This window comes from Ascidiella aspersa, chromosome 8 (assembly GCF_963924565.1).
Source record: "Ascidiella aspersa chromosome 8, kaAscAspe10.2, whole genome shotgun sequence".
In the NCBI taxonomy this organism is placed as follows: Eukaryota; Metazoa; Chordata; class Ascidiacea; order Phlebobranchia; family Ascidiidae; genus Ascidiella; species Ascidiella aspersa.
Window position 1 is genome coordinate 6,839,626 of NC_139454.1, and position 16,296 is coordinate 6,855,921.

At 37.7% G+C, this 16,296-nt stretch overlaps 1 protein-coding gene across 1 annotated transcript in view; it reads right to left on the minus strand.

Annotated features, from left to right (window-relative positions):
- Nucleotides 1–1,218: 1,218 nt before the first annotated feature.
- The window catches only part of LOC146135571 (serine/threonine-protein kinase ATR-like), a 41,013-nt gene continuing 25,935 nt past the window's right edge, over nt 1,219–16,296 (minus strand). Inside the window, exons 28-42 of the mRNA XM_083396079.1 lie at nt 15,678–15,840; nt 14,485–14,664; nt 13,463–13,572; nt 12,100–12,244; nt 11,501–11,619; nt 10,262–10,450; nt 9,565–9,682; nt 8,309–8,440; nt 7,813–8,010; nt 6,305–6,462; nt 5,221–5,365; nt 4,766–4,870; nt 3,853–4,004; nt 2,845–3,058; nt 1,219–1,354 (exon numbers count right to left, since the gene is read on the minus strand). Coding sequence (XP_083252205.1) covers nt 1,295–1,354; nt 2,845–3,058; nt 3,853–4,004; nt 4,766–4,870; nt 5,221–5,365; nt 6,305–6,462; nt 7,813–8,010; nt 8,309–8,440; nt 9,565–9,682; nt 10,262–10,450; nt 11,501–11,619; nt 12,100–12,244; nt 13,463–13,572; nt 14,485–14,664; nt 15,678–15,840 — 2,188 coding nt within the window. The 3' untranslated portion in view covers nt 1,219–1,294. The remainder of the gene's footprint in view (nt 1,355–2,844; nt 3,059–3,852; nt 4,005–4,765; nt 4,871–5,220; nt 5,366–6,304; nt 6,463–7,812; nt 8,011–8,308; nt 8,441–9,564; nt 9,683–10,261; nt 10,451–11,500; nt 11,620–12,099; nt 12,245–13,462; nt 13,573–14,484; nt 14,665–15,677; nt 15,841–16,296) is intronic.

Consider the following 16,296-nt stretch of genomic DNA (forward strand, 5'->3'; position numbering starts at 1 on the left):
TTAATACACCAACAAAAAAGGTGTCAAATTAAAATTGCAAATGGGAGAATTACATAATAATAATTGAACCACCCATCCAAACCCTAACCCAAATAATGGTAACAATATGTACACCAGCTTCAAAACATGCCGTGGGTTGTCAATGATAGAATCCTACCACAATTATTAAATCAACGCACAACATTTGGGCCAGGGTGCGAGTTAGCGGTTGGTCGTGGGTAGGTCAAGTATACTCATTATTTAATAATAATACTTGACCCACCCTAACCCAAAACACTAACCCGCACCCTAACCCAAATGTGCGTTGTGATAGGATTCTAAACCAGCGCCCTACCTTTAAATATAACTATATTATAAAAAAAAAATTGAAAACAAGACTCTATTTAAAAAACAACTGTTACAACAATAACATCGCAAAATTTACTGAGCTACTCGGTGCATTTGTTGTCTCTATACAACGACAATAATTTTTTTTTGTCGAGTGTGTACACAACTTTATGAAACAGCACTCCTGAAATTAACCCTGTACTTCTTGCCGAAAATAAAACGTGTAACGTAGAAGAACGAAGCCACTCAATAAGGGAAGCAACCGGTTGAACGAATACCAACAACAACAAACCTTTATCGTATTTCGTGTAAGCCATGTGTGGCTTTTTCTGATTGGTTCATTTCGGCCGCTATCTGGCGCAAAGAGACGAAACCTTTATAAATTTTAGGGGGCACCGGTTTGACTTACTGCATTTGGGTCGCACACTTCATGTATTTTTTGGCAGCGCAGTCTGTTTAAACGTTTCTGGATTCGGACAAACGCTTATCGTCAAAAGAATGCAAAACGTAGACAAATAACAACTAAATCAAAAGTATCTGAAATATTATAAGGACACGTCGTAATAACGGTAATTTGCCAAGAGGCACATTACGTGTCCTAAATATGTGTGTTAACTGTGCGGCGTTCGTTTGTTTCATTGACACTCGGTGAGGCAAATCGTGTTGTACGTTCCAATCGAATTTTAACATTTATGTCCTTTACCCATAGGTAACAGATTTTTCTCAACGTACGCTTTCGATCATATAAAATACCTGTGTAAAAACTAAAACAAGACTCAAATTTTTTTATTTGAATGACATTTTTTGTGAAGTAGTTTTTATTAGGAAACAAAATTGCAACAAGAGTGGCAAATTAGAAGAAAATGAAACAAAAAGCAGTTATCAGACCCTGTAAAAAAATACACAAATCCTAAATTAAATTACGAAAATACACGAAAAAGCATGGTCTGCTTGCAGATGTGGCGCTTTACATAAATGGCGCCCACCCGATGTACATCTGACAAAGCTTCTCTTGATCAGTAGCTTCCTGAAAGATAAAGAATTGCAATTAAAACATGGCATTAGATTGTGGTTGGCCATCGTTGTGAAACAACTAGAAACCCATATACTTAAACCAAAAAAATCACGATAACGCGGTAAATTTCATGGGCGGGTCTATAAACTCTATATAATTCAAAATCAAGTCATGTGAGCTGTGCAAATCTATACCAATTTGAACATAAGTAAATAAAAAACAAAACTGTTTGTGTAAAGCCTTGTATCAAACCAATATTTTGCGCGGAATGATTGGTTCAACAGAAATTTTTTTTTACCGTTGATTGCTTTGTTATTTAAGATTGCCGAGACAAATGCGCCACGATTAGTTATGCACACTTTACTCTTAAACACACAGAAAGGCATTATCGATTTAATGTAACAAAGCTTAACGAACTTACACCATGGTGCAACTTACACAAGCGTAATATAAAACCAAAAAACGAATCACGAAAATTCCTATAGGTGTAAGGCCACGAACCATAAAGATTTGTTGACCACTAACCCTGGTGGCAATTGCTGTCTTAAATCACTGATTCCAGTTAAGCAACTGATTTTTAAGGACGCGAACTAAATTATTTAAGAAAATGAATCGCATTGGATTTACTGACCGTTTTGTTGGCTTTGCGAATTATTCTTACTCGAAGATCTAACTAAAAACGAATATCAATTTTGTGATATTACTTGGTTCTGCCCTGCTGTGGCAATGACTTGACCTGGACTTAAATCGTCATTTGATAAAAAGTGTTTGAACTTGAACCTATATTTTCATTTAACCTGCAATTATTTTGTTATTACATTTCCAAAGTCCATGCTTGACACCAGGGTGGGGATTAACCCTATTAGGTCACTTACAAGATTGTAGTAGTACATCCGATAAATAATCTGTTATTTCAAATCTATTAAAGTATTAAAAATAAAAACAAAGCTGAACTATATAAGAACTATAAATATTATTTTTCAAAAAAAAACAAACATTTTAAATTTGCGCTTATTTTGCCTTCAATCCGTTATGCAAAAAGGTAGGACAATTATACGTAAATCCAACAATAATTGTTTTATGGTGTACCTTTGCCTGGATGCCCTAAGCACGTGCTTATACGGCTAAACGGTTAAACCAGCTATGCTTGCAGCACTGCCACCAGTTAAGTAGGTGAGACGAACAAGAAACAAAAACGCACAAAAACTACATAGGAGTCGATAACTACGGCGAGCTAAAACGATGACGTCACAATATTTTAGTTTTTTACCACACCCCCAATTTAAGGCCCCAGAGGTGTAGACGCATAAGCCTTATGCACACCTACATAACTCTTATGCACACCTACATACAACTCTACGTCATGTCTTAAAGTTAGAAAGTTCTACAATGTAAACTTTTTCTATAAAGCTTCGGACAAAAATCGGTCTGAATCATTTTACGGCAAAAACACGATATGTCCCGAAAATAATTTTCTACCCTCATAATAACTGGACGCGAACCTGTATAAGGAAATGCACGTGGCCCTCGATGGAGAGAGGTAGGCCTTTACTCTTGGCTACAATTCCCCGCAATCGTTTGTCGATGTCGTTCATGTGCGACAGCGCCTTTTCGTTGACGACCTCACCCGAGTTCTCGTCCAGCGAACTTGAACCACCGCTTCTCGACTTTTTGCTCCATTCTACTAGAGGGTCGTGAATGAAGGTCTTGAGAACGCTGCGAAAAAAAACTTGATGAAGGTTGCGTCGTCGATCTATCTGCGTAATTTTTGCATTATATTTGGTTGTGTTTTTAGATACTGATGATGCTCGCATGAGCGAAATATATTTATCGTAAGCTGATTCAGGTTTGCCAAATTTTGTACTTGTCTTTTATCAATTGATGAGCAACCAAAATCATTCGTTTTTTACCATTCGGATTTTAATCGTCATTATGAAAAAATATCATTTGCATCTCCCCACTAAATTTTTACATTTTTTTTTTTGGGGGGGGGGGGGGGGGGGGGGGTATGTAATTAAGCATTCAAAAGTTCGCCAATTTTATCTTTAATTTTTTCTCGGAGTTTAATAACGCAGATTTCAATTTCCATTCAAAATACACTCTTTTATATGTTGTCGCACATTTTGTCCAATTTTTAACCGCACTCATATTAGGCAAGAAGTCGCCAAACTTTGTTTTTAAATTGGCGTGATAACTAATGAATGGGGGTCATCATATCTAATTTAAAAATAATCAAAACAATGTTATTAAAACAGAAACAGCATCAGCGTATGTAAAGCATCATAACCAAACACTTACAAATAACTAACAAGGTGAGCTCTTATCGCGACAAGGTAGTAACACCAATTACCGTGAAGACAACTACAATGTCAAGGCACCATATGCTCTTTGACCGTTTGACCGCAAGTAATAGAATACTTACACAATTAGATAGGTCATAAAGCACTTAATTCAAAATGCGCTTTAGCAAACTCAATGTTAATCTTCACAAACAGCGTGGGGTCTGTTACCTCATAAGCGGCTCCCTTTGTTCGCGGAGCACGTTCATTGTGACCTCACTGGCGCGTCGGAAGAAACCCTCGTACTTGGTGGGTCCCATCGCGTCCACCATGTTGTGGGTGAGGCGGAAAGGGACGATTTCGGGGACCTCGAGGGTGAGACCCTGAACACAAAACGGGGACGATAATGTTGTGGTGACCATAAGCAACAGGCGGTAACAAAAATACGTATCCTTGTTTATTAGATAAAATCAAACCGAATGTACTCCTGTATTTGAGATATTGAACTAGTGTTTCAAATACTCGGCACCCTCTTTTCTATCTTGAGTATATCTGGTAAATATCTTGAGTTTCGTTGAAGAGACCTAGGCTAACTGCTTTGTTTGGCGGCAACCGGCAATCATGTCTAAATACATTCGGCTTGGTTTGTAGCCCGGCATACGTACTCCAGCAAGAGAGAGAGAGAGACGCTAACCGTAAAATCACGTTTTGGTTACATGTGAATCACCACATTTATTTTTAATGAGACAAGATTAGCACTAAAGGTAAAATGTGGCAATTGGTGTGAAATTTCTGTTCAAACTTTGAGCTAACTTCTGAAACATAAATATACACAATGTGTATAACTGTATACATATGTATGTTTCAGTTGCTGAAATACGGGCTGTTGATACCGACGGTCCCGGTATGACCAGGGGTCGTGAGTTCGAACCTCACCGCAGGCTAGTTGTTTTTTCTAGCCTGGCCTTGCTTTCACTACAATCCTGATCCGTCTCACTGATTTCGGTATCTTGTGTGGTATTTTAGCTATAATTAAAACATCATAGTAACAAGTACGCTTCTAGAAGCAAACTTTCGTATTACAAAGCCTTTCATATATTATAGAATATTGCGGGTTTAATGAGGGATTGGAAAGTCAAATTACCTTGTTGAAGAGACAGTTGAAATCGACGTGCATTGCCTCTCCGCTGTTGGCGTCAAAGAGAATGTTCTCACCGTGTCGATCGCCAAGTCCAAGGATATAACCCACCTGCCGAAATAATAAATTGCATTGATCTGCATAAATAGGGAGTTGCTGTTGGGCTATTGGCCTAGCTCAAAAAGACGAATTTTACAATTGATTAACTGGACATAGGTAACAAAACTGCAGGCCAACTAACTAACTCACAAACAAAGTAAAGTTTTATTAAAAACAATTTAAATCTTTACGAAAAATGGAACATGTTTTGTTACGAACTTGATCTATTAAGCAACGATTACAGATTAAAAACTTAATAGTTATTTGTTAAAGCCTAGCATGTGCTTGTAACAGAAATAAAAAAAAATCGCTTTTCAAAATACAACAAAGGGCTGGTCCACATAAAGCACAGCTCGCCTTACCATGGACATGACAGCCACAGATCGAGCGTAGGCCAGCCTCGCGTTGTACCAAGCGCTCGCGTCCGGGAAGCTGGAAAGGAACCACTCGTGGAAGACGGGCGGGTGTCGCGGGAGCAGCTTGTTCCGGAAGACGTCCAGCTTTTTCCTGGAGGAACAGTCATAATAGGAAAGATACAAACAGAACCACAAAGGTTATAAAAACTATCTAAAACAACTTTTTTTTTATTTAATAAAGAGCGGAATACTATAGTTACGCAAAATTCTTTAGGATCCCTGTTCTTTAGGATCCTTTTTTAACACGGAAGTACACCTGTTGTTCCTGTCGCATTTTGCGTCGAGCGCAAGCAACCCTCTTTTAATCACTTAAAGGAAATCTTGCAATGTCGATGACGTCATGGAAAAAAAAGATCTTAATTCGAATTAAGATTTCAAGCAGAACTGACGATGCATTTTGCGTAACTATAGTATTCCACTCTTTATTGAATAACGTTGTTTATTAGACATTTTTAACCACTGTGGTTCTGTTTGCATCTTACGTTATGGATGAAAGATCAACAACTCACAGTGTTGGAACAGGCTTAGATCCCAATATAAACAATAAAAATAATATTAATATTATTATGATTTTATCAACTGATAAGAGGAAAGTTTCAAAGGTCGCAGACGTTTTGCTGTCGAAAAATGATTGTAACACAAAACAGTGTGCAATGGTGCAGTGCTGTGGAGATACAAACAAAAACAGCAAAATAAAATTAATACATAGCACGCTTCACAGCAAAAAAACTCCTGCCAGATAAACAATGCAAAGCTTATGTTTAATGTCATTATATTATTTTCGATCACTAGTACTTCCAGTCGAGAGTTACAGCAGAAAACTTTGAAAACAATATTGCTGAATAAGACAACGTCGCAAAACCTGAAAATTAAACCAGTAACTAAAACCCTAAAGTAAAGATAGGCATAAAATTTAAACTTTTTAATCTTCTAAGAGCACTATTGGTTTATTTCGCCCGACTAAAGGCTAGACAAAAAAAATTAAATTGCTTTTTCCCGAAAAGCTACTGGAACTATAGTCGAAACATACTGCAGTGACGCCGAGTTGGGTAGCTGACAGGCCTTCAGTTGTTTCCCGCTTGTGTAGAGGTCCCTGGCCTTGTAGATGGGAAGCAGAATGTGTCGCAAGCCTTTCATGTTGTTCACCCACTCGATCAAACCGCATTCCTCGTTCAGAGGAACAACCGCCTGCGTTCGTACTTGGTTTTATATAGGGGTTCACTATTTTAGAGCCTAATGGTTGGAGGTTGTAGTAAGACGTAGTAAGAATATCAAAGCCCATACAGAAGTAGCTATCGTCTTGAACGATGCGAATCCTGATGCTGAAAATGAATAAAGGGTTATTCGAAACGTTCAAAATGATACCTACTTCTGTATGGGTTTTGATATTCTTATTACGGTTCACTAATTGTCTGTTATTTGAAGCGCAATGGGACGATAAAAAATAAGGTTAAAAATCGCGGAAGGTAAAACAAGAGAAAAGGAGTCTCAAGGTGCCTCATAAAATTGTGACATTATGTAGACACACCAAGTAATCAAATTCTAAAAACATAAAAAAAGTGTTTATAACAGCACAAGAACACAGGTGTCAAACGAGTGACGTAATTAAGTAGCCGACGTCATAAAATCTATCCCGTCGCAAAACAAAAGAAAAACTTCCAAAAACAGCACACAGGTGAAACGCTTAAATCATGTGACGAACACGCGGTGCCACGTCAGAGGCCAATGTGACGTCACAGCGCCAGGGGAACGCGTGACGACCTAACTGCAAGGGGGCGTGTTTGGGCGTGGCCCATCCGAGCAGCTCTCGGTTGGTGACGAGGGTCTGATGACGTCGAAAGAGCGCAAGCAAGATGGCGCGAAGGGGCCGGCACCCATTCACCCACTCGATTAGACCGCACTCCTCATTCAGGGGAATCACCGCCTGTCCGTAGGTTGTTGTGGTTGTTGTTTTACGATAAAAAACACCCGCAATGATCTTTTCCAGAGATTTTTTTTGTTGTTAAGGAATAGTTCTACCTTCTATAGTACCGTTAACTCTGGTACAGAAAAAAAAAGTTTTTGAAATGTATTTTTAACCATATTTTAGAACCACCTAAAACTAGTTGACGCCACAGTCTACGAAAAAATATTAAAAAAACAGAAAAGAGTCCAAAAAAATTTTTCAATATTATATATATACTTGTGTTTTTCACAATTTCAATTTACTTTTTATACGTTCTTTAATCTTCTCTTAAAACCATGTAAAACTAGTTTACGCCACAATTGGCGAAACAAATGAAAAAAAATCCTTAATATTAGACTTGCTTTTTTTACAATTCTAATTTACATTTTCCAAACGTCTTTTTACCTTATTTAAAAACTCCCAAAACTTTTTGGGCGCCATACTTTGTAGAAAACAATATAAAAAAAACGAAAAAAGCTGTTTTTTGCAATTTTAATTTACATTTCTAAATGCCTTTCTAACCTTATTTTAGACGCGTCGGGCGTTCGCAAAAAAAACGAAAAACAAATGAAAAAACCAACTCCTCGACTCACGTAGGTACGGATGCGTAGTTCCCGCCGTCCCGACTCGGGGTCGCGCTTGAGGCATTTGTTGACGATGGCTGCGAACTCAGCGAGCCTCGCGTCCTTACGCAAGTCGTCCTTGGGCTTGCACAGGAACAGGCGGGAACTGCCGTCGCTCGCTCGCATAGAAACCTTCTTTGGCCGCTGGAGGGAGGGCAAGACCTCGACCTGGGGGAGGAAGTGACAAAAAATGGCGGTCGATTTGTTTGGTGAATCTGTCTGTTTTGCGAAATAGTGAGTCTTGACAATAGAGGTCGCCGGCCAGTCAGACACCATAAGCATCAGTTTTTACTTAAACCTTCTGTTTTAAGAAGAAACTTTGTTAAGACCTCGACCTGATGAGGGGATTAATTAAATTAAAAGCGCTGGTCAACTATACATGCACTCAGTTAGAAAAACGGCTTTGCAGAAAAACTACAAAATGAAGAAATTAAAGAAAACAAAAACGATAAAAACGCAAACTTACAACATCGTTAAAGCCGACAATGTGCACGACCGGTTCAGGAAATGGGTCGTGCTGGGATTGAGACGCTGGGTCGCTGTTACCCTTCTTCTGGGGCAAAGTGACGGCCATGAACTGCTGCAGGGGCAACATTATCTGTACACAAAGGTATCGCAGACAAACTTACTAGTTTGGGAATAAATGCATTTTAGCACAGTGGTTATTAATGAGAGCCACTTGGCTACCTTAAAGAGGATTTTTTTAATTTTAGGAGGATTTTTCCCGGGAGGAATAGGAAAGGAAAAATGGACAAAAAAAAGAAGTTATTTTATCGGTTATATGTAAAAAGCAAAAAGCTTATTTAACTCTGGTGATTGATGTTGTAACGAGTCTATTAGGCCCCTAATCTAATTATATTATTTCTTTACAGTTACATATGTTTCTTAACATTTACAGGTGTGTCTGTTGCAGTTTTACATATATTTTTAAATGGCGACTCTTTTCCTACAGGTTTGTAGGGTACATCGAAATAATAAATAAAATAATTCGTGTTTTTTACTGGGAAGGAAAGGGAGGAATATGAAAAAAAAAAAAAAACCAATGGTCCAACATAACCTCCAATAAATCTAACTTCATGAGCGTAAAAAAAGTTTAATTTTAACAAAAAAAAAAAAAAAAAAATTGTAATGTTTATTGAGGTAATCCAATATCGCATGAATGGGACTCAATTTGCATTATACGACGTTTCAATCGATAAATATCAAGTTGTTTTATATAGGTTGAAATACACACATGCACATTAGGGTTGTTCAAAAAAAAACACTTTTTTGTCAAATTTCAGTGGGGAAACAAATGTTGTTGAAATGTGACATTTATACCATGACCACTCACTTTTTTACTGCAAAACAGGTTTATTTATAGCTATTTAATTGCAAATCAATGCAAAAAAAGACGAAAAATTTTTTTTTCACGGGGGAGGCGAATTTTTTTTTAAATTTAGCCCAAATCTGAATTTTCAAATTGAGGTGGCACGGTCAATACTGAACCAAACGCGCTCAGAGTTGGTTTGTAGGGTTTTTAGACGCAACCTAACAATTCCAGGGGGTTCCCACTGAAATTTGACAAAAAAGTGTTTTTTTGAACAACCCTAATGCACGTATGAGTTTTCCTTATATAGTTTGATAGTTATTCTCTACACAGTACATATAGTGTCGAAGGGACAAAAACAATAAAATAGCACTAATGTATTGTTTTACAACGTCGATTCAAACCCTGGGTACCTGGCTAAACGAAGGATCTTCTACAGTGCGCTTAAGTCCCTTGAAGTGCTGATTGATGCTGAGTGGCTGAACACTGGTTACCGGTTTGTTGCATAACTCCAAAAGCTGGTTAGTCAGTCTAACAACGCAACACTCAGTTAAAACTAAGTTACATTGTTGCAATTAAGTCATTTTGAAATAGCTAAGTCACGGCCAGTCATTGAAAAAACAACAAGTCAAGTCCTAGTCAAAGTAATCAGTTGTCCAAATCAGGTCCAAGTCAAGTCATTATTAGAGCAAATCAACTTTAAGTCACGTCAATGGTTTTTAAATCAAACTTAAAATATTAAAATTGGTTAATTGTCTTATTATCATAATAACTCAACTAAAAAAAGGGGAAAGCCCGGCATGTAGCAGGCTAATTGTTCCATGTTAGAAAAATGAGATAAATAGCCTAATTTTATAAAAAAATATTTAAATAAAAATACCTAATTGGACTCAAATGCCTTGGGTTCAAATCAAGCCATTATGCAGAACGCTCAAGTCGAGTTATTTTTCCGAAACGACTAAAGTCAAGTCATTTAAAAACAGTAACTTAAGTGCACTCAGGTCAAGTAATTCACTTTTGTTCAATTTTTTTTTCAAGTAAAAAGAAAATAAAGTCATTACAATACTGCTAAGTAAAGCGTCCACTTTTCAAACAGCTTTTTCTTGGTACCTGGTGGCGTCGTTAATGAGCTTGGAGACCTGGAGCGTCTTAAAGGAGACTCGTTGGAATATTTCTTGGCAGCGGGCGGCACGTTGCTTGAAAGTCGACTTACTAATGGCCAACATCGACCACAAAGATCGTTGCGGGAATGCCTGGATCACTTTAACCAAGATCTCTTTCAGTTCGACGTAGGTCGGGCTGGAATTGAAAGAGCTTTTATCGTTTGTGGTCGATGAGTTATTTTTAACGGATTTGGACTCGGCCGAGGTACATTGAGTAACGGGTTGTAGCGGATATGCTTGTCACGATTTTCAACTTTTTTCATAAAGGATTTTTATGTTTTACACAACATTTTATTTTTATGTTTAAAGAGCACCGTTTGCCTAATCAGTGGTCGGCAAACTTTTTTTGTCGCGGCCAAATTTGCTCTTTTTTCAGAGATATTGGAGGCCCACGACGTAAAACCACTACGAAAACAGTGGCGGATTTAGGATATTTCAATTTGGGGTAAAATATTACACGGCGCCCTGATGCCCAACACACTGCCATGTCATAATGTGAAACATAATATAAAACGAAAAAAAAAAATTTTTGTTTACGTATAGTTGGCAAAAAATATAGTCCGATAGCTCCTCAGGACCATATTTGGCACGTGGGCCTTTCCAAGCTGAGTGAATTTAAAAATTCTATGCCACACCAACTTTTAAATAAAATGCAATAAATTTACGGCTTTCACGCGGCCCACAACTACATAAAAACACTAAACTATCCAAAAGTAACTCGCGGCCCACTAAAAATGGCTCTGAGGCCCACATTTGGGCCGCGGCCCACAGTTTGCCGACCACTGGCCTAAATCGTTAAACAATCCACACAGGGTTGGCACACAGTTCTATTAAAAATCAAGACATTTAAAAACTTTTTAAAAATAATTTAGAGCCTTGAATCGCTTAACGTTTTTTTCCAATATAATTTGAAAACAAAAGAGTATAAATGGTACGGTCAACACAATAAAAAATATTTGGACAGTTTTTTTGTCAACGCACTTTCTTAACACAGAAAAACGACATATAAAAGATCCAAATACCTTGTGTATTTAAAAGGTTTTAATCTAGGAGTGTCTTTAATTGAAATGCAATTTACAACTACCTACCAAAATCGTAGTTAAAATATATGTGGCTTTTAAGAATAAAACTCGCTGTCTTAAACACAAAACTAAGAGCACGGTACGAGAGTGTGACGTCACATTACCCGTGCTGATGACATATCCGTGACGTAAGCTGTGAGAAGGCGACAAAGAAAACGTAAGCCGGAAGTCGTTTGCGAAGATCGGCAATCACATCTAACACCCGCTGTATATCTTCGCGACTCTGCCAAAAAACAAGTGTATTTAAAATATACAGGTACGACTTTATCGCTTTGTACGCTGGTTCTTGTATAAATTACAGAGGGACAGAAGGTAGTAATTGTAAATGATGAAGGTAGTAATTGTAAAAATGATTAGCACATAACTTAAAGCTGCATATCAAATAAATTCAAAGATTATTTAAAGACTTTTCGGAAAAACATGGATTGTTTTCAAACACATTTTTCAATTTACAAACCAATTAAAAGACATTAGGACTTCTAAGGACTCATAGACAACCCTCCAATGAGCGTGAAAATCTCTACCATACAAGCGCCTCAAATTGTTTTATAAAATGTGCACAGTTTATCATAAAGTTTGTTATGGCAAAATTTGCGCACATTACTCTACAAAAAAGTCAGAACTTCCCTAAACGAAACATACAATTACGTTTTTTCACCAGGTTTTGTTTTGCGCTAGAAAAATATATCAGTAAATGTTTTACCTGGGGTTTTCCAGCCTTTTCCAGTTTGGCGGCATTTGCACCGTAGTCGAACCACACAGTGAGCAGCTTGGTGAGCGACTCGTAAATGTGCGAGTTACCGTAGCACAGCGACAAGCCGTAGTGGTGCATGATGTAGTACAGGTGGCTGCGTAAACCGGAGACACGGTTAAAACTTTAACTTGTTACTGATAGATTATGTCATTAGGTGGATAAACAGCTAAACGCACGGTCTGTTTTTGGCAAACGGAAACTTGGTGTAGTGCTGGTGAACATGTGAACGAATTACAGCAAAACGCACATGATAGTACTCAGGCAAAGGATGCTTGTTTTAGAGTAAATGCGTTTATGGCCTAGACTCCATACTATTTACAATAGTAGACGCGAATAACGCCAACTATTAACTTACACTTTTAGTTTTTGTGAGTATCACTCAGACAATAACATGTCTTGGTTGGAATTGGACGAGTCGTTAGAGTAAGTAAATGGGAAACTAAGAATTACTACCATGTGTTAAAAACAGACATACCAGATTATTATTTAACGGATTTTCGCCGTATAAAACTTACATCATAAATTTCCCAACTGGTTCAATTCTTCTTATTAAACAGACTCTAATGTAAAAAAACAAACAGTGCCCAGTCTGCAGCCTCAGGCAGCCAGTCAAGCCCTTTTAGTGGCCAGCAAATCACGGTAAAATCAGTTTACAATAACAACCTGCACCTTTATTTATCTTAAGTAAGCAAGTGACAAAAGTGGGTCAGACTCTTGATATTACGTTAATTTAATTTTATAACGCCTGGCTTAAAACATATTAGTTGATTGAAAAAAAAAATAGAAAAATGACAACTGGAAGCGAGCAAATTGGTCATAAATTTGTCAAGGAGTTATATTTTGTCACCGCGGTCAGAGACACTAGTTATTGCCTTATTTGCCAGCAAAAGAAACAATGCACCGCGATAAATAAATTTTGTTATGAAGTTGGTTCAGGAGCACAGAACGTTCAAGTGGTTTGCTGCCAAGGGGATCATTCAAGGTAATCTACTAAAGTCGAACATACTTTCTCAAATTAAGCCTTTATTGGGAAGCCACAAGCCTTAATTATGGATTCATTGCAAGACGATTTTAAGAGCGTTTTTCGCTGGTTGCAATACTGTAAACAAATATTTTGATTTTGCTTTTTTCCGAATTGTAATAACTTCGCCAATGTGACGAATCGAAAACCAGAAATATAATTTTGGACCATAATGGTTCGAAGTTTTAGTTATACGTAGTACTGAAATTCCACAGTCTATTACTTTTTATGATCCATTTTATGGACCTGTATCAAAAGGTTATAAGCAAAAACGGTTTTTTTTTAACTCACTGTGCTTTGCCGACTCCTCTATTCTCTCCGAGCAAGGCGGTCATGAGCTTGTCGTAATACTTGGCGCAGTGGAAGTGGGAATCTTCCCAATCGCCCATGTAGGCCACCACCTGTGTGTAAAGGTAGGCTTGTTACAAGTTTGGCTGAGATAAGTGTTCCCTCTAGTAAACTTTTATACAGGCGAAATTTTGTGTTAGTGAGCAGCGGGAAGATTTCAAAGCTGGGTTGAACAGTCCTGAACAAATTCCAAATTTGGGTACACTATGCACGAGTCTGTAACGTAGCTGGATAAAGAGCTGCAAAGCCAAAAAGGTCGAGTAGATCGACATCATCTTGATTAAAACGTTTCGATATGAGCTTGTATCTCACACAATCTCATACAAGGTAAATGTACTCTTCAAACTACAAAATTTATATAGGTTGGCCATACAGTAGCTACTAAGTTAATTTAATTTAGGTTGGGAGAAATAAACCTTATAATCTTTTCGACCAATAAGTTTATTCTATGTGATTTGCCATTTTTATTTGAGGTGGACGAAAAAAAAAATAATAAGACAACGGCTTATAGGCAACATAGTTTACCCATTAGGAAAAAATAGAGGTTGCGTAAAGGCCTGCAGCAAATCAATTTGAAAATATATTTTATTTTTTTATTTTTTTACGATATTAAAGAAAGTAATGTAAAATAAATAGTGAATGTGTAGTCACTGAAGTGGCTTTTTCTTCGCATTGGCCAAAAAGAAGGCCGGAAATGCTATATGTCAATAATTATGGTGCCGCCTATTGGAGGTTGGGCGAGAGTTTAACTGCGCATCGGCACAAGGTTAACATTTTTACTTTTTGTTAATGGTGTAAGTGTTGATATCAGTGTAAATGTAAGTATAAATGTTGAATATTAGTGTAAACCTCCCAAAAAACCGGTGTTACCCAGGAAAAAAAAAGGCAGGATAATACCCTTAAGGGACTCGGTTAAAGACCCCCCAGGTTACTATAAAATTTGAAAATAGCGTTGTTCCATTTACCTCCTTGTATTGTTTTAGCACCGTGTTGCTGTCGAAGCTGGACGAGCCCTCCATCAGTTTTGCCACAAGCAGCATGACCTTTGCCCTCGTCTTGCGCTGCTCTCCACTAGTGGGCGCTGCGGCGGCAAAGTGCTCGCTTACTCCTCGCTGTAGCGAAAGCAGCGCCTGGTGACTTTCTCCCTGAGTAAAAAAGAAGGCCTTAGGTTTCTTAACCTGAGGTGCTCGTACCCCTTGGGGGATGCGACAACTGGTTCCAAGGGGTGCGGGAATGCCGAAGCAGACACAGAAAATTAATTACTGTAATTTATTTCTCTGCTGAGTTAAATGTAAAACTAACTCACATTTGATATTATGTTGCCGCGTTATCTGTTCCTTGTATAAAAATAAAATTAAAATTGTTTTGTTATTTAAGCAATTCTAGAAAGGGTGTGAGAATTGGTTGGTGATTTGAAAGGGGGTTAAGAACCACTGGTTTTGGGCGACTAGAAATTTGAGGACTTTTTTATCTGCAGGCGAATGCGCGTAAACCTGGCTTTTATTAATGCTCGTTGATGTACTTTTTGCTACTACCGTGGAGTACCTTGCGAGCAAAAGAGTATAGGTAATGATCTATACTCCAGCAATTTTGGGAACACTATATCGCGATTTCGACTTAATTATTTTAAACAAATGACTTGACTTGACTTAAGTCCACAGTTGGGTTATCCATTCTAATTTTTTCACGTAAAACAATTTTCTTGCTATATGTTACGTTTATGTTATTTTTACGCGAGTAATTTCTCATAATATAGGACGAGTTTGCCAATTTAAATAGTTTAAAGTTATGTTATTTTGACAACGACTTGACTTGAATTTGACTTGGCTGGGAATTGACTTGGTATTTATTCGAAAAGACTTGACTTGGACTTAAGTTATTTTACGAATGACTTGACTGGGACTTAAGTCATTTCAAAATGACTGCTTTACAACACGGATGATACCTATACACAATGGCCTGCACTAAAGCTTACATGTTCGCAAGCCGGACGAATAGTTTATCGTTTTTATCCTCCGCCAAAACCACTTGACTTGTTTTTTATTCGAAAATACTTGTTTGGACTTTTAAATTCATTTCAAAATGACTTGTTTACAACACTGATACCTATATACAACGGTCTACAGCCCAACATACGCAAGCCGGCTGAATAGTTTACCTTCTGCCAAAGCCACTTTGCGTGTTCGATGCAGTGCTCGGGCAAGCCGAACTTCTGAGCAGAAAGCAGGGCTCCGAAGGCCGTCTGCAGGTGCGACGACTTGCGCGCTAATTTCGAGCTCTGCAGCCACAGCTTGCCTAGGTGACGCTTTAGGTTCGGCGAGCTGTTAAACAATAGGTAGTTACGCAATACAGGGCACGAAATGATAATCGTAAACTGAAATGAGAATTTATCTTTAACTATATCGAGACTTATTAGTTAAAGGCTTATTAATGTTTTTCATACAAAATGTTTAAATGAGTTTTGAGGTAAAGGATTGCTGCATAAAATTCCTTTATAGGCGATATACAGTTAGATTCCACAATCAACATGGTAAATGTACTCTTCAAACTGTAAAATTTATACAGGTTGGCCATAAAGTAGCTACTAAGTTAATTTAGTTTAGGTTTAGGCAAATAAACGCTCCAATTATTTCCACCCAAAAAGTTTATTTTAAGTGACTCGGTATCAATTTTACGCCTATTTCTGCATACATAGTTTGTTGTAAAGGTGTATTTATTTGTAAAATGTACTATTGGTTCTTAACCAGGGTTCGATCGAACTATTGGGAGTTTGACGC